We start from the raw sequence: 21,086 nt of genomic DNA, 5'->3' as shown, positions 1-21,086 counted from the left end.
AGCTTTTTCTACCTCTTGTTCTGCCTGAGGGTTCTTCCCATGTTCCAGCCTATCTCCACCAGTGTTTCCCAGGCATTCTGCCTGCCCTTCTTTTCTTTGCAATCCTCAATTTGGCCCTAGACTTTTTATTAATTTTTTTTTTATCCTGAAGCCACCAATCTTCTTTTATATGAAGCCCCAGCTCAAAAATTTCATAGCTCCTATCTGTCCTTCCTCTGGACTGCATTTCCAAGTATTTTCCTTTTAAAGAACTACAGCTTATGTCTTCACAGATATTTGGGCACCCACTTCTGACTAAAATCAATGGGAGCTTGGCAAACCTGTAAGAATCGAGGCGTAGTCACTAATAACCTGGAGGACGATATTTTTTATTAAGACTTTATTCCATATCTAGATTTAGCTTTGGTTCATCCCCTCGCCCCCCCCCCCCCCAGTATCTCTTACAAATTATTTTAAACGCAGTAAAAAATTAGTCATCTTAAATCTTTTGCAGTATTTACCAGAATTGTCCAATTCTGCTAAATACCCTAAAGCTAAATGTGGTGTAGTTCTTTTGCTGAAAATCCTAAAATTTAACTGTGATCTATGTAGAAAAAAATATATATGCGCATAGTTGATCACTTCTCCTCAGTCTGCCTAAACAGGTCAAACTGCTAATTTGATTCATTATGTATGACAAGTTACACCCACTTGTGTTGAGGCAGACGTGGAAGGACATGTGTCTTCACAGGCTAAAAATGTATGTAACTCAACCATTCTGTGTTCTGTTCTTTTCAGTGAGGCAGTTGGATATTTACTTTACTCTTCATTATTTGTTGCTTTATAGTCCACAGTCCAAATCCTGCTATGAATGGTTTTCCTATAGTGTTAAACACTGACATTTTTGACTGCCTCAAAAATGTTACGAATTCATCTGTATAGCAACTCTTGTGGTATGAAAAGGATTGTTAGCAATTTGGTCAGTATTTTCACAGATGACTACTAATTTTGGGTGCTCTGCTTAAGATGGATATTTGTCTGCAGTATTATGCTTTTCCTTCTGTTTTCTGTAGACTACCTAATGACACTATAAGCATAGAATTTTACAGTGTTACTATTTTGTCTTTTCTACGAGTGTGACTATTATTCAAGGCCCTTGTGAGTAGCTATACTTAGTACAGTGTTAACAATGTTTGCAGATTTTTAATTTCATGTATTTAACAGTATTTGGTCTTCAATTGGTTTTTGATCATTGAAAAGCCAAGTTTAACGATGAAGAATAAAAAATGTTTAAATTAGTATTAAGTTTCAAGCTATATTATTCATAGTGCATTCTATCAAGCACAAAAACTATAAAGGCAACTGATAAAAAGCAGGAATATTCCCTTAAGTAAATATATGTATATATATAAATTTTTGTGGAGTGTTACAAAGAAAATACAGCATAAAAGTTCATGTCCAAGTACGGTGTTTTCTCCTGTAATAACCAAGTAAAAAAAAATAGTAAAAATCAAGATTGCCAAAGGGGTTCTTTATCCTTCATTGTTGTATTAACTGTAAGACAAACAGTACTTGTCTCCAAAGACAATTTTAATAGCTTCATCTGTTTTTAAAAAACTATGGCCAGCTCCCTTTATCTTTCTTTTTTCCTCTACTATGAACAGTATTTCTTACCCTGTAAAAAAGACTACGGAGGGAGGTGAAATGGATTCTTCCATGGTCAGATCAGCATTTCCTATTAATTTTATCTACTAAGAGAAAGGAATAGCATAACGAAAACAGACATCTTACAAACCTGAATAATGTTTTAAGCAGTGAAGGGAAATGGAGAGTACTATCTCAGAGATACAAAAAAGAGAGGCAGAAAAGCAAAGCAGAACAGAAAGTCTGCTTCTAAAATCTTCACGAAAAATTGGAAATTTGATGCTATATTATGGCAAATCTACTAAACTCTAATGTATTCCCAGGAAAAGAATGAATGTACAAGAGTGATTAGCATGCTATGTACAATAACATGCTATTATCTTCAGTTTGTCACACTGCCTTTAATTATCTCACATTCCTGTCTCCTATTAAATCATATTTATTATTACTTCTAGACTCTGCGCTGGTCGTGCTTTGCATCTTACAGATCTAGGTAAAAGGTAAGAAGAAACTCTTCTACTAAATACTGGGCAGCTTATAATTCTAACAATTATTTTTTTATTTAAACTTCTCAGATTTTTCTTATTTCAAGTATGTATTTGTATGGGAAATTGTGGGGAAAAGCTTTTGGGTCTTTTTGTCTCAAGCAACTGTTACTTGCCATTTTTTTAATTATCAAGCTTATCAATATTATTAGGTGTGAATGAGGAAATGTGGTTTTTTAAAAGTAAAAATTGTTTATGCAATGTATCTATTGCATGTATTAAATATGCATAATACTCTTTTTACTGAATCAAGATGGTGTTTTAAGTTAAGATGGCATTTTAAGTACATGAATTCTAAATTCACAATATTGTAAACACCTAGATGGACATTTAAATTAAAAAAAAAATCACTTTTGCCCATTAAAAGTGTTATGATTTTTTTTTTTTTATTATTGCAGGACCTAGTAAAAACAAAGGGCAACACCTAGAAAAGAGGACTTGAAACATAATATTTGGGCCAATGACAGCAACTGCTGTAGACATTACTTTCAAAAATGTGGCTACTTCTTTCAGTTTCTAAACGTAGAAAGAAGTCTAACTTTGGGTTCCTTTCTTTTTCACTTTCTAATCTACTTGAGTACCAAGCAACTGCAGGAAAATTTGTTGGTTTCATAGAACCGAAAACATTGGAAGAGGGACGTATGAAGCCACATTTAACGAAAGACTTGGAGCTGAAAGAGGAGTCAAAGACAACATTATTAATGCAATGGTTAGTACAGATTTCAGGACTAGAACCACCTTTCTCACGCCAGGCATTGAGAGCAGTACTCTTTTGCTTTTCTTGCTCACGTAAGCTTGCAACTCCAGCAGCAGCATCTGTGGCTTTAAGGCAAGATGCAAGGTCTGTAGATAAGCCAGTGCAATCGTCTGGCATGTCTCTCTAAATTGGCGCAAGTGCTACTTAAGAGAGGTATGGGATCTATGAAGGAAGCTGAAGGGTCCTTTAGAGCTCTGCAAACCTGCCCCCTCTTCACACCAGCTTGCATGTTACCATTAATCACGGTCCCACAGATAGCGGCTAGGGCTGTATGACTCCTGCAGAAACCTTTGTTTCTCCACCAGAAATTCCAGTATCAATCTGTTATAGTTTAGAAAACAAAAAGTAAGCCATAAATTAAATAAAGCAACTTATTGCAGTTAAGGGTGTATTTGAATGAATAAATTATGGGGGTTGGTTACACCTGAACAAGCAGCTGCATGTTCAGCCACCAGTCTAAGTAGAGTTGATCTTGTTCTGGTTGAAAAATTCAGTTACTTAAGATTTTGGCAGGAGCATCTAAGCAGTGTCGTATCGGTGTTATCCTTTGAAAGGTATCCTGTTCTTACAAAGCAGCCCAGCCACTGAGCCCCTGATTTTTAGATTTCAAATCCAGATGTCAGATGAAGGTTTAATGAAAATTTGGGAGGTAAGAAGGAAGACCAGATAGACTGAAGTCGGTCCAGTCCTGCTACATTAGTATTAATGTTTTGGGGATCTCTAGTTGAGGGAGAATTTGGGTGTTCCCAGTCTTTATTATCAATAAATATAGCAGAAAATAAGATGAAGCCTGTACACCCTTGTCTAAAGCACCTGGTCCAAATTTTGGCTCTCACTGCCTGGAGCCAATACATTGTAAACACCCAAGTGTTAATTTCAACCTCTGGAACAGGCCTACTGTCTTCAGCTAAAACCAAGTGCCTGTAAATCTTTGCAGACTATGGTCCCTAGTTTAGACAACACCTGAAGAAGCAGCTCTGAGTGATAACTGAGTATTTCTTTCACAACAACACAAAAATATATCTAAGTTTCTGTTGCAAAAGAATCCACAACCTGGACTGTGTTCACATCCTGTTAGAAACTTAATCCAGATGCTGAATGAAAGATAATAGAACGTGCCTCAAAGATGAATGGGTGCCAACAAGCCAGAACTAGTCTTAAATTCAGTAGGGAAATTATCAGCTCTTACAGCAAGATTACTCACTTGAATTTTTGAGCTTAAAAACTACTCCTGTTGTATGTAAAAGATCTTTTAATTCACTTTTTACTATTACTCTGGCTCTCACTGAATACTTAATAAATATTCTATTCTGCTGCTGCTTCAAGTCCATGAAAACAAGCACCTGAGGTTACTGATGTTCATGAGGTGACTCATTTGTACCAGTTTGTAAACATGAAGATTTTTGGTCTACCTTCCACTGGACAAATGTTGAATAGATAGACGCTACTTCAAAATTACCTTCTGTGATGCCTAAAGTGTTGTTGATTTCATAGGCAGCTGCCTCAAAATGAAGGGAAGGTCTTTGAAAAGTTGGGGAGTTACATGTTTTGCTGTGCTTTGTTGACAAAAACCTCTGGTATGTGGAAGTGGGAGCCGTGGAGTCCTTCTAGTAACTCGCGTTAGCATCTTTATTTACAGTCGGGTGTTTTGAGAGCAATTCTGGCATGCCAGAAGAAAAGCTACCAGGCAGGTTTGGCTTCTTTTCATCCCAAGTTAACTTTCAGCAATGTTTCAAGTCTCTTTCTTCTGGTGTTCGTGAACTCTGCAGTGTTCTGACAAGCTTCAGACCTCATACAGATACTCATCGGTATCGCTCATTATCAACCCATTTCATACTGTTCCCAGTGGCGCCATTCCCGTTTTTACTTCACGAACATTGTTTTGCAGATTGGATTTGTACGTAACCCGTGTTTCGTCCTTTGGCACGTACGCCACTTGCTGCCATTCGAGGCCACCGCGTCGAGCGCTGAACGCTCTGGTGTACAGGCCGGCAGCCATGGGCCCACCAGCCCGGCACGGTGACGGCTGCCTCGGCCACGGCGGCTCGCCGCAGAAGACACAGGCTTACACCGCGGGGTTTTGCCAAGGGCAGACCCTGGTCTCGCCGAGGGCTGCTCCCGGGGAGCCCACCCGGGGCTGCGAAGGGCTCTGGGCCGGGGACTGAGGCCCTGTGGGAAGACGACGAGCCTGCAGGCCCCGGCGCCTCGGCCTGGCTCTCCCGCGGGGAGAGGCCGGATCGGAGGAGCGGAGTTGGCCCCTCGGGAGCCCCCGCGGCTCGGGGCGGAGGGCACGGCCCTCTCGGCTGGGGAGGGAGGCCGGCCGGCTCGGTTCGGGGGATGGGGGAGCCGACGCTGTGGGCCCATCCCAGGACCGGAGAGGGGAAAAAGCCTCCGTTGCGTTTGTGGGGAAACCAGCGCGGGAGCGTCCCTGCGGCGGGGAGCCCGGCCGCGGGCCCAGGCCCGGCCTCCTCCCGTCTCCCTTCCCCGCCGCCGGAGACGCAGGCCCGGGGGCCGGGCGGAGCATGCGCGGCGGCGGGCCGGGGGAGCGGGTCGGTGGCGGTTGCCGGGCGGGAAGGAGCGGGCAGGCAGCCGGCGCGGCCCAGCCCCGGGTGGGCCGGGGTCGGCGGGTGGCCGCAGCCACCTCCCCATGAAGGCTTTGGTGGCTCCTGGAAGCGCCCCGAGGTGCCGGGGGCGAGAGGCGGCCGCGGGGGCGGTGCGGGCCGGGCCGGGCCGCGGCTCGGGCCGGGCGGGAGGAGGAGGAGGAGGAGGAGGAGGAGGAGGAGGAGGAGGAGGAGGAGGAAGAAGAGGAGGAGGAGGAGGAGGAGGAGGAGGTAGCGGTGTCACTGATGCGCTGCGCCTTGTGCTTCCCCGCCAGGTGTTCTCCCTCTGGCTTCCTATGTCCTGTTACCAGGAGGATTTCTTCAAAGAGTACCTCAAGATGATGGTCAATATCGTCGTCCTGAACTTGCTCATTTGTATTTCTCTCGTGTTCTGGATCGTGTCCATGACTGCCAGTACGTACTACGGTGAGTCCGAAGGCCGGGGAGAGGCCAGCATGGCGGGGCGAGGGGCGAACAGAGCCGCCTGCCCCTGCCGTCGTCAGGAGAGCGGGAAAACCTCAGTCCTGACAGGAGCTGATAGTGGTTCAGAAGGTGTTAACGGCCACTGTACCCTTCTTTGCAGGTCTGGCCGGAGACCCCGTTGAATTTAAAATGTTGTCGTCCTTTGTGATTTATCTCCCTAAAAGAAAGCAAATAAGATAAAAATGAAAAAGTGAAAAGGAAGAGCGAGCTGATAGATGTCTTCCTCTATCAGGGGAAGCAGTGACAGCACGGGAGGAGCGTGCCAGGCTTCAAAACAGTTTTAGGAATGCACATGCAGCCTTTGAACAGGGCATGCAAGATGAATTCCTTGGTCAAGGCACAGAGGAAATAGTACAAGAAGAGAGAGATGTGTGCATGGAGTCTCTGGCATGGGTGTGTACGGTCCGCTCTGTGTTCTGTTCAAGCAGGCTGTGCCGTAGTTGCAGGGACGCTAGTGCTTTTTGTGGTCTGCCGTTTCCGTTCTAGGACCATTTTCACAGCAATGTGCAAAAGCAGCAAGACTGCCTTCAGCATCACTTCAAGCCTAGAAGAGTTTAACTGCTTTCCCAGGACAGGTGAAGACCTGTCCTTTAGACCCCAGCCAATTTCATGCAGGAGAAGCTCCAGTGTCATTGCTGAGAGTGCCTAGGGATGCAGTACGAACACCCTCAACTGCTTAGTGTCACCTTGGATCCAGAAGAAGCTAGAATAAATGTCCCACCAGTATAAGCTGACTTTTGCGTGGCAGTTGGATGTCTCTGCTCAGTGTTTTTTCAGTTCTCTGCATTTTAGGATGGGTTATTAGTCCTGGTACAGCATTAAATCTGTGTTTGGACACCTCTACTTTAGCTTCTAGTGGGATGCCAGGCAGATAGGCGATCTGCAGAAGCATGCTTCACAACCAGGTTTTGTTTATGTCATTTAGAGCTAGCCAGGTTGGATTTAAACACACGGCTTAATTTGTGCGTGTCTGGTCTCTATCTCTAGGTATAGCGCTCTTCAGTTTTGCCTCTAATGAGGGTATTCCAGTCCTTGCTATCTCACGTGATTGAGAATTGACAGTGTGGAGAGGCCTGATACCAGGTGATCCAAGATAGGGACTGTTACAAAGGAGGAGACTGCAGACGAATCCTCCTTTTTGTAGAGAATTATTAACTATTAGCTACATTAACTATTAGCTTTACTTTTTAAAAGTTTGTGGGGTTTTTTAAACAAAAAATGTCACTTAAAATCTTGCTGAGATAGTCAAGAGCTTAAAGTATATTTTTGAGATCCTTACATCAAGTTCAAAAGAATTGAAAGGGCCGATGTTTCAGAAAGCAGTCACACTACTTTCACCTAGTAAACTGGCTTTCTTGTCATTTTTCTGGTAATGAAATTCTGTCAGAGTAAATAGCGTAGTTCGGGATATAATCAATAGCTTTCTTGTCTCTGTCTGCAAAGATGGAAGACTTTTAAACTGTAGTATTAAAGAAGAATTTCTTCTCAGACTTGTAAATTTCAATATAAGGTGTACTTTTGGCGTCTTTTGCAGTGAAATTTGTGTCTTCCAATTGAAACTGAAAATGAGGTGTTAGAATATAAAGGCTGTAAGAATCTTACTGCGAAGGCAGTAATTCATTGAGTCAGTTTTATGATTAAAATAATATACTTTTTAACTGGGCAATAGTAACTGCTTTATTTTGTTAACTGCTTTTATTTTAGTATGTGTTCTGGAATTTTAGAAGGTAATGAGTATGTTTAGGACATTGATAAATTGTCTGCTTTAGAGGATAAGTTGCTAAGGACACTAGTGCTTTATGGAATGGTGTGGAATTATGACAGCTGAGTGGGATATTGTTTTCCTGTTCTGCAAGCTTGTTTAAATTCAGATCATAGTGACTTGAATGACTAAGGAAACGGAACAAACTGGGAACTCAAGAAAAAGCTTTTTAGAAACCCTAAAGAAAACGTGAACATCTTGTGCAAACAAAAAGACATTCTCTTGTCACTGAATCTGTTTGGTTGCACAGTTCTAGATAAAATTGAGAAAAAATAACAGGGAGGATGCTGGAATGTAGAAGTGGAATGTAGAAGTGGAAAAGGATTAGTCTACAGAATCCTCAGAAGAAAAAGTTTCTGAGACTAAATGTGTATTACAGGAAATTAAATTGTTGGATGCAGCCTGCTTTTCAACAAGTCTGTGCAACACTCCAGACCGAAGTGTGCGGTTAGTTGTGTATACTGCTGCCAGGTTGGGAAGAGGCTGTGCGTGCATGCATGTGCAGTGGAGAGGGACTATGCAAAGCAAAGAGTAAGAAGTCTAAATCATCTGTGATTCTCAGCTAAGCCAAACTTTCTGTAGGTGAGAGAAATGAACAGGATAAGGAGGACTGCACTAGATAACTAGTCTGAACTACTCTTGAGGATATATACTCGGGTGGAAACCAGACTATGTAACACCCGACTTGTATGTCACGTGGCTGTCTTTCCTTAAGTGCAAAATTTATAGTGTATGTTGTTCTTTATTAAAAATCGTGATTTTTGGGAACCCAGTGGCTTGCTGAAATAAGTTTAATTTTTTAAGTGTTCCTAGTTTCCATTGCACGTTTCTAGGACTAGCCCTTTTGGTGAAAAATTTAGGGTTAATAAAGTCTTAAGAACATCCACTGTAAAGCTAATGGATGTGTTCTCAGGTCCTGAGGGATGTAAATTCTCCCTGAGATATGGTGGAGAGGGGGGCCCAAGAGCTTGGTTGCCAAGGCTAAAGGTGATCAGATGGTAATGCAAGAAAAGATGATGAGAAAAACAGGGAGCAGCAGGGCAAATACATGTTTTACACCACAGCTGTCTGTAATTAGTATACTGCATGACTAAAGAGATAAGTAGCCTGGTTCAATACAAGCAGGTAGTTGGCAGAGGGGAGTTCCGCCATCAGGGTTACTTAATATAATCTCATCTTTTTTTTTGAAATGAAACATCTTTCACTCAGCCAAAAAATCAGTAGATTGTTGGAAATTGTAAAATCTTGGTGTTTCTCCGCTCCGAGTACTGCATGCACTTGCGGACATCCCATTTCTGAATGCCAGTGGCAGAATTAGAACGGAACAGTGAAGGCAGCAAGGATGATCAGAGCAGGTAACAGCATGCGTTTGAAAAGGACTTAAATAGATAAAGATATTTCAGCACAAAAAGGGGACATCTATGTAGGTCATGAATGGCAGGAGGAATGTGAATAGGAAATCATTATTCAGTTTGTCGTAAAATTTAGCAGATGTCCAATGAAACTTGAGGCAGCAGGATCTTTGTGGTTTGGCTTTTTGAAAGGCCTTTTTCAGTGCATCTAAAACCAGAATTCGGTTCTGTGGGTGCTTGTGGAGATGAAAATTTTAACTGTTTTTAAAAATGGACTGGACAAATACATGGGGCATTTTAGAAATGCTGACACAGAAGTCCCCAGTAAAACAGGGAAGATCTGCCTGTGTCTGTTCCTTATACCCTTCTCTTGCACACGTGCAGCTCACCACTGCCAGATGGGATTCTGAGTCAGACAGATGTTTGGCTTGATCCAGTTTGGAAGTTCTCATATTTTCAACCAAGTGTAGTGTGGAAACAATCAGAATGTTTTGGATACCAACAAAAGAGGAGTATTTCTTTTTTAAAACTGTAAAAGAAGGCCAAGCATCTAAATTTCCTTTCTCGCATCATTGTAAATTATCAGTGATGCTATGATTAAACTGATGATTTGTTCACAGACCAGCAGCGGGAGAGAGACAGTTTGCAAAATAAAAGTATGTATGAACCATAGGACTTCCTGCTAGTTTTATTAGACAACATCAAGTATCACTGTAGCTCAGCTAAGCATTTAAAGATACTACAGAATATGTAAGTTTTCCAAACTAGAATAAAAAGGATGTGGTAGTAATACTAAAGCTATAGAAACACAGCCATTAGCTAGCTTATATGCGTGGTGACGTCTTCTATCCACATAGACGTGAAACTACTTCTGAAGTCTTCTGTCAGCCAAGTAGCAGCAGTCCTTCTGTTAACATAGTGTAAGATTCTAATTGATGGCATAGACAACAAAGTGACAACATTAGGCATATCCTAGGAATAATTCAGAATACACAGATGATGAAAAAAGTTGCCTGCTTTTCATGGCCAAAAGTTACCAAGCTAAAGCTTTTGATAAACAAGAATGACTTTTCCTAAAAACACTGGTATTTGGGATGGCTTGAAAAACAAGGTAAAGCTTCCAATATATTGTTCTAATTTTATTTCCATTACAATGCTAAAAAGCATTAGTGATCATAGACAGTGTTGCTCATTCCCTTCATTGCTGCCATATTTTCTGAAACTTCATCGAAAAAAGAATCATAATGAAAAATTCAGATGTGTTATTGTAGTTACCAGAGAATCATAACATGATCTATGAGGGAAGCTCTTGAACTAGTTTGTTTACTTAAAGTTGCTTTCAGTCTCTTTACTTGTTTTGTTAACTGAAATTTTAGTTTGATTCTTACATATTTGAAATTGAATTATACATACCTTACTGTGGATGTACGGGTTGCTTTTTTTTTCTAAAATCTGAACTTGTCCATTCTGTCCAAATCAGGTTTCAGCTGGTCTTAACATTTTGAATGTTAATTTTTGGAGTTTATAAATCCCTTTTAGAAAGGAAAATATCACCATGTTTATTTCTTGACACATTTGCTATTTCTTTGTAATTAATTTTAGTTAATTTAATGTATTTTCTGTGAATGCTGAATAGAAAAATTGAGTAGATAATTACAGATATTTTGGTTTTCCATTCATAAGAATATATTTCTTATAAAGGGTAAAAAGTTTAATCTCTATTAAGGTCAGATTTTAAATATATACTAGAAGGTAATTGCTTTTAAGATATAAAGGCATTAAAAAGGCTTATCAGGATCATCTGTAACCATTTTGTTTGATTTATCAGGTACTTTACGACCCATTTCTCCATGGCGCTGGCTTTTTTCAGTCTTGGTTCCACTAATGATTGCTACACAGGGTTTTAAGAAGAAGAGTCTTGATCACAGTGGTGCATTGGGAGGTATGGTTTTTTTGAGACTATTGAGCTAAACGTTTAATAAACTAAATTAAGGTCCTTTTTATTGTTTATTATATTGTATATTAGAAGAATTAATATTCTTTTAAGACTTTCCTACCTAGTTCTATTATAATAGTGTAAATGTAAGGATATATACCTTGAATTCATACTGATTTTTTTCTCATGCCTGTTTAAATATTCAAGTTAATTTTTGCTGCTGTTTGTAATTAATTTGATTAATTTGTCATTAGATTAAAACAATCTTATAGGTTTATATAAAACTTCAGTACAGCATGCAGTTAAATCACATGGTTTTCTTTAACATATAGACGGATTCACATAGCAATAATGAAATGGTGGAGGCAGTGGCAGTGGTAAAGAAATACCATAAAACTGAGCCGTGTCAGCAGCCTAGTGCCTGGTAGGAAACCAGTAAAGATAACGTGGTTCTCCTTTCTGTAATACGAGCAGGTTTAGGCATTCTTTGCCTCCCAAAAATGAGAAAAAAAATTAAATCTGTACTTCACTTCAAGCAAGTTACTGTTTCAACAAAGGTTTTTCTTGACCACGTGAGAAAAACCCCAACATAGTGTACAATAGTGTTTGTTGGAATCTAATGCAAGATTTCCACGTGAGGTGATTCACCCTTGTCTTGTGAAATTGTCTGAATTGATGGTCAGAAACAGGACTTCAAATCCTTTCCTTCCATGTCACCCATTTTGCAAATCTTAGTCTGTCGGTGAGTTAAGAGGAGCATTTTCTAAATAAAAAAAAAAAATCTTTCCTCTGCTGCTATGTGTTTACCTCTTAAGATAACAGCTTTGCTAGCCAGCTTATATGGGCATTTGCTTTAAGTATGGCCAATTTTCTTTCAGTTGTGAAGAATTGTGATTTCATGGTGGGCAGTGAGAATTAGACCTCCCCCGTGAAGGACGTAAGAAAAAAAAAAGCACATCCAGGAACTCAAATAATTAAGAAAATTACAGAAATAAAAAGATGGCATAAAAATCAGAAACAGAAAAAGAGAATGAGGCACAGAAGGAAGAAGCAGCATCCGTTAAGATACGGAGGAGGGTTATCCAGGTTATCTTAGAGACCCTGGGGGAGGGATTTGATTCCCAAACTGAAGATAAACTTGCTGATAGAGACACAGCCACAGCTGTATATATGCTTCTTATACAAATAGTCATATTCTTCAGGCAGAGTACTTAAGTTTCAATTATATATCCTTTGGCTCTTTTTTTTTTTTTACTGCTCTGTCTTTTATTTTTGCACAGTATTACTGATTTGTGGCAAAAGAAGGTCTTAAAAATCACACATTTTAGCAATAGCAATAAAATTAGCAATTTAGCACAAAATTTAAGAGGCAATTATAAAGATAACTGATTTTTTTTTTCCAGTCAAGATGTCTCTGGAATTCTCATACAGGTATTAGGTGTTTTCAGTAACTCTCTTATTGCATGATTGTCTTAGGTTTATCATGAAGACACTCTTCATATTCAAGAGATTCAAAACACTTAATTGCTTTGCAAAGCAGGCATTGTTACATGAAGGAACTTTATATACTTTTTTTTTCCTTCATAGGATTGGTGGTTGGATTTATACTTACAGTTGCAAATTACAGTTTCTTCACTTCTTTATTTGTGTTTTTTGTTACTTCTTCAAAACTTACTAAATGGAAAAAAGATGCAAAGAAGAAAATAGATTCAGAATACAAAGAAGGTAAGCCATAACATTTTAATTCTTTCAGTTCCCTTGTGGAGAATAAATACTGCATATTCCTCTTCCTTTCAGAGAGTCAGATGAGATAGAACATCCAGAGTAGGTGTCCTGGTTTCAGCTGGGATGGAGTTAATTGTCTTCCTAGTAGCTGGTACAGTGCTATGTTTTGAGTTCAGTATGAGAAGAATGTTGATAACACACCAACATTTTCAGTTGTCGCTAAGTAATGTTTAGTCTAAAGTCAAGGATTTTTCAGTTTCTCATGCCCAGCCAGCAAGAAAGCTGGAGGGGCACAAGGAGTTGGCACAGGACACAGCCAGGGCAGCTGACCCAAGGTGGCCAACGGGGTATTCCAGACCATGGGACGTCATGCCCAGTATATAAACTGGGGGGAGTGGGGGTGGGGGATCGCCTCTCGGGGACTAACTGGGCGTCGATCGGTGGGTGGTGAGCAATTGCACTGTGCATCATTTGTACATTCCAATCCTTTTATTACTACTGTTGTCATTTTATTAGTGTTATCATTATTAGTTTCTTCTTTTCTGTTCTATTAAACCATTCTTATCTCAACCCAAGAGTTTTACTTCTTTTCCTGATTTTCTCCTCCATCCCACTGGGTTGGGGGGGGAGTGAGTGAGTGGCTGCGTGGGGCTTAGTTGCTGGCTGGGGTTAAACCATGACAGTAGGGAACAGCATTGTTGTGCCTCCTCTCCACCCCCATTCCTATGAACGTTAGCAAGTGACTTTGCTTTTGCTTCTGTTCTATTTAAGAAATTGCTATCTAGTTTCTGTTTTGAAAGTGTGTCTTTTTAAATTTAACTTTACATATGTGTATTTTGCTTTTGTCTCATGCTGTTGCCTGTCAAGGTATTTTGCCTGAAAATATTAAAATTTATTTTTTTGTCACTTTAGGTGGACAGAGAAATTGGGTGCAAGTATTCTGTAATGGTGGTGTTCCTACTGAGCTGGCTGTCTTATATATGATAGAAAATGGACCGGGTGAAATTCCTATTGACTTTTCAAAGCAATACACAGCATCATGGATGTGCTTATCCCTTTTGGGAGCTTTGGCATGCTCTGCTGGTGATACATGGGCTTCAGAGATCGGTAGCGTTATGAGTAAAAGCAAGCCAAGGTTGATAACAACCTGGGAAAAGGTTCCAGTAGGTGAGGTGTTACCTGTTCTATGTGTTCTTAATATTTTGCTAATCTGTTTTGAATTATGCATCCAACTTGAAAAAGTTTGAAAAAAGCCCCCAAAACCCAAACATCAGAAATCTGGGATTAAAAAATGTTAGCAGGAATACATTCATTGAAATGGAATACACTCATTTGTGTTTCTGCTGCATCTCATTGGTGAGATGCACCAACATAGCATCCAGGGAAGGAGCTAAAATCATTCTTAGTTAATGCTGTCACTTCTCATCTCTGGCACTATTAAAAGTGTTTATATTGCCAGTGATATAAAGAATACAAGTTATCAAGTAAATTTTGCAGACCTTAGCAGTAGAAGAAGATATATATTCACTACAGACACTACAGAATATTCACTTCTTAACCAAAGCGCTCATTTCCTTTGATATCTTACCAAGGGTGGGTGAAGTGAACCTTCTGCCTGTCACACCTTGTCTACACAGTGGATGACATTGCTACCTTAAAGCAGTTTGTCTTTTTTGAGTCTTGTTGGCGTGTTGATCTGAGTTTTAGATCTTATGGGATAGGATTTAAATGCATGGGCTTTTTTTTTCTTTTTATAAGAGTTCTTCAGATTTTTATTCAGTGAGCTGTCAAACATCTTCATTTCTATGGATTTTGTTCAGTCTTTTAAATTTGTTGGTGAAATATATCTTGGTATACTTCTTCTGAAAGAGAAAGAGGCATTGTTTTAATAACATGCACATCTCAAGCTCTGTATTTTTGGAGCAAATACCTTTTTCTCCTGTGCCCCCCTTACAGCACACAAATACCAGGTGACATTATGAGGTGTGCTATATGGTTTTATTTAATTTGATGCTAGTAAATATGTCTACATAACTAGCCTTAGAAAAAGGAAAAGTAATAGTAATAGGCTGTAATGGTATAGGTTAAGCTTTGCAGCAGTGTAATGGGAATTGTAAATAAAAGCTGTGGTAGCAGAGCCTTGTGGATATAAGAGGGGAAGATAGCTATGAACACAGTTGTGATTTCATATAAAACATTTGAACAAATGTAAGTCTTTAAGAAAAAGTTTGTAAATCAGCTTGGTTTTGTTTGATTCAGGTACTAATGGAGCAATTACTTTAGTGGGCCTGCTCTCAAGTTTGCTTGGGGGCATGGCAGTAGGTATAGCCTACTTCATAACACAACTCATTTTCGTGACTGATCTGGAAATATCTGCTCCGCAATGGCCCATTATTGTGTTTGGTGCAGCAGCTGGCTTACTGGGATCAATTGTTGATTCATATTTGGGAGCTACGATGCAATACAGCGGTAAGATTCTTCCCTTTTTTTTATTTTCTTTTGTTTTTTCCCCTCTCCTAATCTAACCTAAAAATGGGCTTGAATTTCAAGAAGGGCTGAAGATGTGATTTTGAAATGGAAAAAATACAGAATTAGCAACACAAAAGACAGAGGGAGCCAAAGTGATGGACTTGATACTGAAAACAAGAAGGAGGGCAGCTGGTCCTTTTCCACACTTTGATTTGTTTATCTTATGTTACTGTCTTGCTGCTGACTGAAGGAGACCAGAGATCTCCAACACGTTACCTTGGAAAAAGCAATAGCTGCCCTCTCCTTTTCTATATATCTAATTATGGTAATATTTTATAAAAGAAAATGTCAGCTTAATTTTATACATTTACTCAGATTAAGTTGTCACTGCAGAAGCTCCATTTGTACCTCTGAATACTTAGTAATAGTCCCAGCTGAAAGAATTAAATAAGAAAAGCTCCAGGAAAATGTGCACAATACTTTACATTCTGGTTTTTTCACCGCTTAATAGAGTACCATCTCCTATAAATTAAACTTATTACAAAATAGCTGTGACTTTAAAAAAAAAGTGTCCATTTTAAAAAAAAAAATTGTTGGCTGGCTAATTCTAAATTATATCAGTATTTATTTACTCACTGTCCTTAAGGATCATTGTCTGTGAATAAACTCTACAGACAACCTTTAGGCTAAACTGTAAACTTACCCTATGTTTAAAAATTGTTTGAAGACCGTATCTGACACTATTCTGGTTTTTCAGATTTTGTTGTCAGTATACTTATTTGTTGGAAGTTGAGATTTGATGTGCCAATGAACTGCCTGAGAGATACAAGTCCTTTAAATCCACCATCACAGTCAGAACTGCAAACTGTTGTTGGTGCTGTGGATTTGGCTTTCTAGCAGTTTTTATGCTCTATTCCTTGTAGTTCTGGGCAAGTCCAAAATATAATGAAGTGCTTAACCATTTGAGGAATTCTTAGATATTTCTGTACTAAAGGGGAAACACTTAAGCACTCAGACAATGTGTTCATGCTCCTAATGAGGCAGATGCATTAAGAGAATGTGGTAAACCTAGCTAATGCATGCCTGCATTTGTCAGCATCTATTTCTTCTTCACTTCAGATATTTTTCCATGCTCAGCAACTTACTTTACCAGCTGCAGCAGGGACAGTATGCAAGTTCCACAATTTCTTTTACAAATTCATAAGCACTGCTGGAGTATGTATACTATAAACACATATATGCTATGGTATATATATGCTGTAATATAGATGAAATAGTGCTGCTCATGTGGTGCACACTGTTAGGTTTTGTGTCCCTCCCTTACTTTAACCCACTTTTCCAATCCCTGTTCAATGTGGTCTCATAAGAAACACTCCAATGAGTATTTCTCATGTTTCTCTCCCAATACTCCAATACTCTCTGCAGCATCTTGAAAAACAATAAATAAATATGGCAGTGGTAATAAAGAATTGTGTCTTTTTTTGAAAACATTATGCTACCACTGCTAATCCCTTCCATCAGTGTTTTTCCTGTTGGTAATCTTTCTAGATTTGGTTTGTGTAATAGTCAGTGATACCCACGGTTTCTAAGAGAACGTCCTTCCCTGCCCACACGTTTATTAAGTAAAACTTTGTCTGAACAGCTGCGCAGAATTTGATTCAGATTTTCCAGTGTTACCCATCTGAGGCTATACCTATTTTGTAAATAACAAAGATAATGGAAGGACTTACTGTTACCTCTCCTACTTGTTTATGCTCTGAATCTACGTTTTATGTGCGTAGATCTACACTTTATGTGTGTGTTTTTATATATTTATAAAAATTTATTCCCAGTTTTTCTCTCAAGAAAACTTATGACTTTCTAAAACATAGCAAGTGTTAAGAGTTAAACTATCAGGCTTTGAAGTTTGATTTTTCTGTAGCTCTTTTGCATTATTCAAAGCTAGGTTTAAATGTATGATTCAAAGGTAACAGTAGTACCAGCTATATACCTACCAAGCAGGTTTGTGGTGTGGGGTATTTTTAAGTTTTGTCTGAGGTGCTGAAAATTGTTTTGTAATAAAGCAGCAGCTCAAAATGAAGTTTCCATGTTGTGGTATTAGCAGATATTCCAGTCTACTGAGAAAAATAAGGTTAATATAAAATGTACTGATTTGTTTTGGAATGTTTCTCCATGTCAACCTTAAATGTGTGCATATGCATGTAACCAGTTATACTTCACTGCAGTGTGAGTTGGCATTAAAATCAAGCGTGCTAGAATTTTATGCTTTTATCAGCATATAAAATAATGCAGCTGGACAAAACATAGGATAATGGTGTGTGTACAGTAACAGCTAATGAAACACAATGCTAGAGTACTGATAATACAGAGGCAGAGCAAGAAATGGCTTAAGTACTAGGGAAAAAAATCCAGCGCTGGTAGAACTGCTGTGTAAACAGAAATGATAAATTCAGCCTCTGTAAGGAGCTTGTTTTCTGTTAGATCAAGTAATAATGTTATGTCCGTAATTTTCCTTTGAAAACAAATACATCTTCTTGACAGGAAATAGATGTTGCTAATCAGTCGTTTCTGTTCTGTTCAAAGCAGCATCCTTTGCCTTAGGATGGCTCTTGGAACAGCTTTTTCCTCTTCTGGTTTAGCTTGTTTCATTCTTTTCTTTGCTATGAAACTACATAAAGAGAGAAGTAGACCTGACAGAAGCGTAACTTTTCAGAAGAAGTAACTTCTAATGTAAAGTACTGCATTTATATCCCACTCTTTGAAGCTACCAGATTAAACTCATTATAATTTAGTGTAGTCTGTTGGTGTCTTTCCTTACAGAGGTTTAGCACCATAATGGTAAACTAAATTTAGGAAGTTGCCTACACTTGGTTACTAAGTTTCTTTTCGGCTTGGTTGGCTTTGTCAAATGAAGTCTTTATCTTTCCTCAGGTTTTGACCAGAATATCGGCATGGTTGTCAACCACCAAACAAAAGACTCCAAGCACATATCTGGAAAACCTATATTAGACAACAACACAGTAAATCTTTTTTCTTCTGTAATCATTGCTTTGGTGCTTCCAAGTGTGGCGTGGTGTTTCTGGCCCAGGGGTTGAAATGGTTTAAGGTTTTATGCATGTGATTTATTTATGTTCAGTCTTACTCAAAGACTCTGAAGAGTTCTCTTCGAACTCTCTTGAAGAGAACGATCTGAAACTTTCAGAGAGCCAAAGGACTTTCCATCTCAACTTACTAAGGCTGTGAGCTTCATATGGCAATTGGCATCTCCCGGGGCAAGGAAGGGGTTTTGTCGATATGCTCTTGCAGCTCTTCAGTTGGATGTAGATCCTTGCCAAGTGAGGTGAAACGCTTCATTTATCCTCATGGAGCTGAAGGGTTGGCATCTATGTTCTCTCTCATCCCCAGCATCTGGAAGGGCAAGAAGTGGGAAATAGAAGTCTAATCTACTACATCAGTCAGTGTGATGGAGCGTTGTGGCTATTGTCCAAGCCAGACACAAAGTACCCTGCAACTTTATGTAGGCAGTGGTAACATGGGTGAAATGAGTGAATTCTGGTACTTCCCATAATCTACAGTATGTAAGGTTTTATGGAAATATTTTTTTGCGGTGCAGGGGGGAGAGAGCAGTAAGCCTCGTTGCCTATTCTGTATCCTGATACTATCTCCACTTCCCTAAGAATAGGGTTGTTGAAAGTGATGCCACTATGTAATGTTTGAAGCAAAAGACTAAATTTAAAATAAAAACTCAATAGTTTTTCCAGTAAGAATAACAAATTTGTCTGTGCTTTTTTGACATCTTTATTTCAAAACTAATGATATTTATGAAGACTGTCAATACTGTAGTACTTACTAAATTACCTAAAATTAAAGATTACAATTGTGAATTCACATTCATCTCTTTAGAAATAGAACATTTTTTCCATAAGCTTAGAATTGTTCCATAATGTTTAGCATTCTGACCAAGCCATACTCTTTGGTTCTTTCTCAGCAGTGAAAGTGTTTTCCCATTTTGTTTGGGGTTGCTACTCAGAGATCGTGGCCTCAGCCAAAGAAGCTACAGTTTATCCTTGTAGTGAATGGGGAAAGTCTCACCTATAAACCGTTTCAAAAGAGGAATTTAACTTTTGGTGCTCAGGCTCCTATGTTAGGTGATTCCATCTTCCATCATTAATTTATAAAGGAGGTGGAAGTAATGTAGCCAGCACAGATTGTATTTACACTTTAGAGATACCCTCATAATAACTTACCACAGTCGACATTCAGAAGTTAGGGTCCATACTGTTAACTTATAAAAGACTTTTTCTTCTTATCTTTAGAGATAGGTGAGTATTTTGTATTAAACATCTGATTTTTTTACAACTATCTTGTGTATATTACCTTGATATACTTAATTCACTTGAATTGTGTATTATGTCACCTTTTATGGGAAGAGTCAGAAATTTTAACACCACCTATGTTGAGTTTACTCTTTTAAAATCTAGTCTATATAAACCTGGAATTTATCACTGGAACTACTTCACTGTATTATCCAATTATAAAGATGAGATTTCAAACTCGTAAAAGCTTTCTGAAAAGAACCAATTGTGTAGCTGCTGTATGTGTTCCTGTGGAAAGGCACAAAACTATGAAAGAAATATATGCACTTAAACTGTAACAATAAACACTTGAGATTTTTATGCATTGTTTGGATTTATGCTGCTTCTAAATAAACACTGTATTAGTTGTCCTTTACGATTTTATTAATACTGTTGTGATTTCTAGAATTAAGACACACAATTTTTGTAAGAGACTTTTTCTTCCCATTAAATGCCTTATTTTTGTGTTCTTTTGTTTCCTGAAACAAAGTATGCTTTCAAACACTAAAGTGGACATGGTGAGCTTTTCGCTGTTTAATATGGGTCTTGTCAGCTTGCCATAGCAAGAAGACATCTGTGTTTTTAAACTCGTAGCAGCATGAAATGCTTTGATCTGTTATCATATGAATGAATGTGATGTGAATGAACTTCTGTAAGTAGGACCTTCAAAGGCCGTTATTCAGAATTATTTGTCATGTCTTAGTGATGACACTGAGTTGCTTTTGAAATTGCCACTCATGAATCTCCAGTATTTAGAAAGATCTGAGCACTCTTGAACTCTGGAAAGGACTGTGCTAACTGTGGGTGTATTATATTGAGTGGAGTATCACTTACGCAAATATTGTTACATTTAACTATTTAGTAGTTGTATTTAACTATTTAGTAGCTGTAAAACTGTTAGCTTGGGGGCAAGTAGGGGATACAGGGAAGAAGTTACAGAGTGTGACAAACTGCCTGTAAATTGGTGTGCGTCACTAGGAGCTGTTCCTAGGAGCAGACAGGGATACTACCTGTCCACGTGCTACTTGGAGAGACAGAAAATGCAGCAAGTAAAAAGGGAGAGTGATAAAAAGAGGAGGAGCTAGGAGAAAACCAAGGAAGGTGATAGATTTGAAGGTGCAGAATAGGTCATTGCAGTAAGGAAATTTAATTCCATTCTTTAAACACTCAAATATTTCTTTTGCTTCAGAGCCATCAGTACCCTTAGTATATGAGATAACGCTGACACTGATTTTCCTTTCATACTGGAGTGGCACCAATATTTCCACAGCACCAAGAGGATACACTCTATTTTTTTAATTGAAGAGGTTACAGTTGTGAAGCACCGATCATCATTCTTGGCTTGATTTCTAGATGTGTTAGAAGTTCAAGTAAGAGTATGATTACAACATAATTGTATATGAGAAATCTTCAGGCAGGTCTTGCTTAGGCTTGGTGTCTTGATCCTGAGTGTTGAAGGAGTCACCAATATTCAGTTAT

General features: G+C 39.0%; 1 protein-coding gene across 4 annotated transcripts; it reads left to right on the top strand.

Moving 5' to 3' along the window:
* Nucleotides 1-701: 701 nt before the first annotated feature.
* On the top strand, nt 702-19,983 carry TMEM19 (transmembrane protein 19). Of its 4 annotated transcripts, XM_069773687.1 has the most exons (9): nt 702-739; nt 2,079-2,123; nt 2,784-2,877; nt 5,801-5,951; nt 10,951-11,064; nt 12,646-12,783; nt 13,696-13,950; nt 15,043-15,252; nt 18,184-19,983. In XM_069773687.1, exons 1-9 carry the CDS (start codon nt 717-719, stop codon nt 18,345-18,347), a joined length of 1,194 nt encoding a protein of 397 aa, XP_069629788.1. In that variant the 5' UTR covers nt 702-716; the 3' UTR covers nt 18,348-19,983. The 4 variants fall into 4 exon arrangements, with proteins under 4 accessions (XP_069629788.1, XP_069629790.1, XP_069629789.1 ...); XM_069773689.1 differs by lacking the exons at nt 702-739; nt 2,079-2,123; nt 2,784-2,877 and adding an exon at nt 5,458-5,474; XM_069773688.1 differs by lacking the exons at nt 702-739; nt 2,079-2,123; nt 2,784-2,877 and adding an exon at nt 5,474-5,607.
* Nucleotides 19,984-21,086: the final 1,103 nt, after the last annotated feature.

This window comes from Haliaeetus albicilla, chromosome 28 (genome assembly GCF_947461875.1).
Source record: "Haliaeetus albicilla chromosome 28, bHalAlb1.1, whole genome shotgun sequence".
NCBI lineage: Eukaryota > Metazoa > Chordata > Aves > Accipitriformes > Accipitridae > Haliaeetus > Haliaeetus albicilla.
The sequence above is the reverse complement of the archived record's forward strand: the minus strand, read 5'-3'. Positions and strand labels throughout refer to the sequence as shown.

Coding starts and splice junctions, on each gene's coding strand:
- TMEM19 (XM_069773686.1), top strand. CDS start 5,573: ATGAAGGCTTTGGTGGCTCCTGGAAGCGCCCCGAGGTGCCGGGGGCGA. Junction 12,784..13,695: donor AGATTCAGAATACAAAGAAG/GTAAGCCATAAC, acceptor TTGTCACTTTAG/GTGGACAGAGAAATTGGGTG. Junction 13,951..15,042: donor CTGGGAAAAGGTTCCAGTAG/GTGAGGTGTTAC, acceptor TGTTTGATTCAG/GTACTAATGGAGCAATTACT.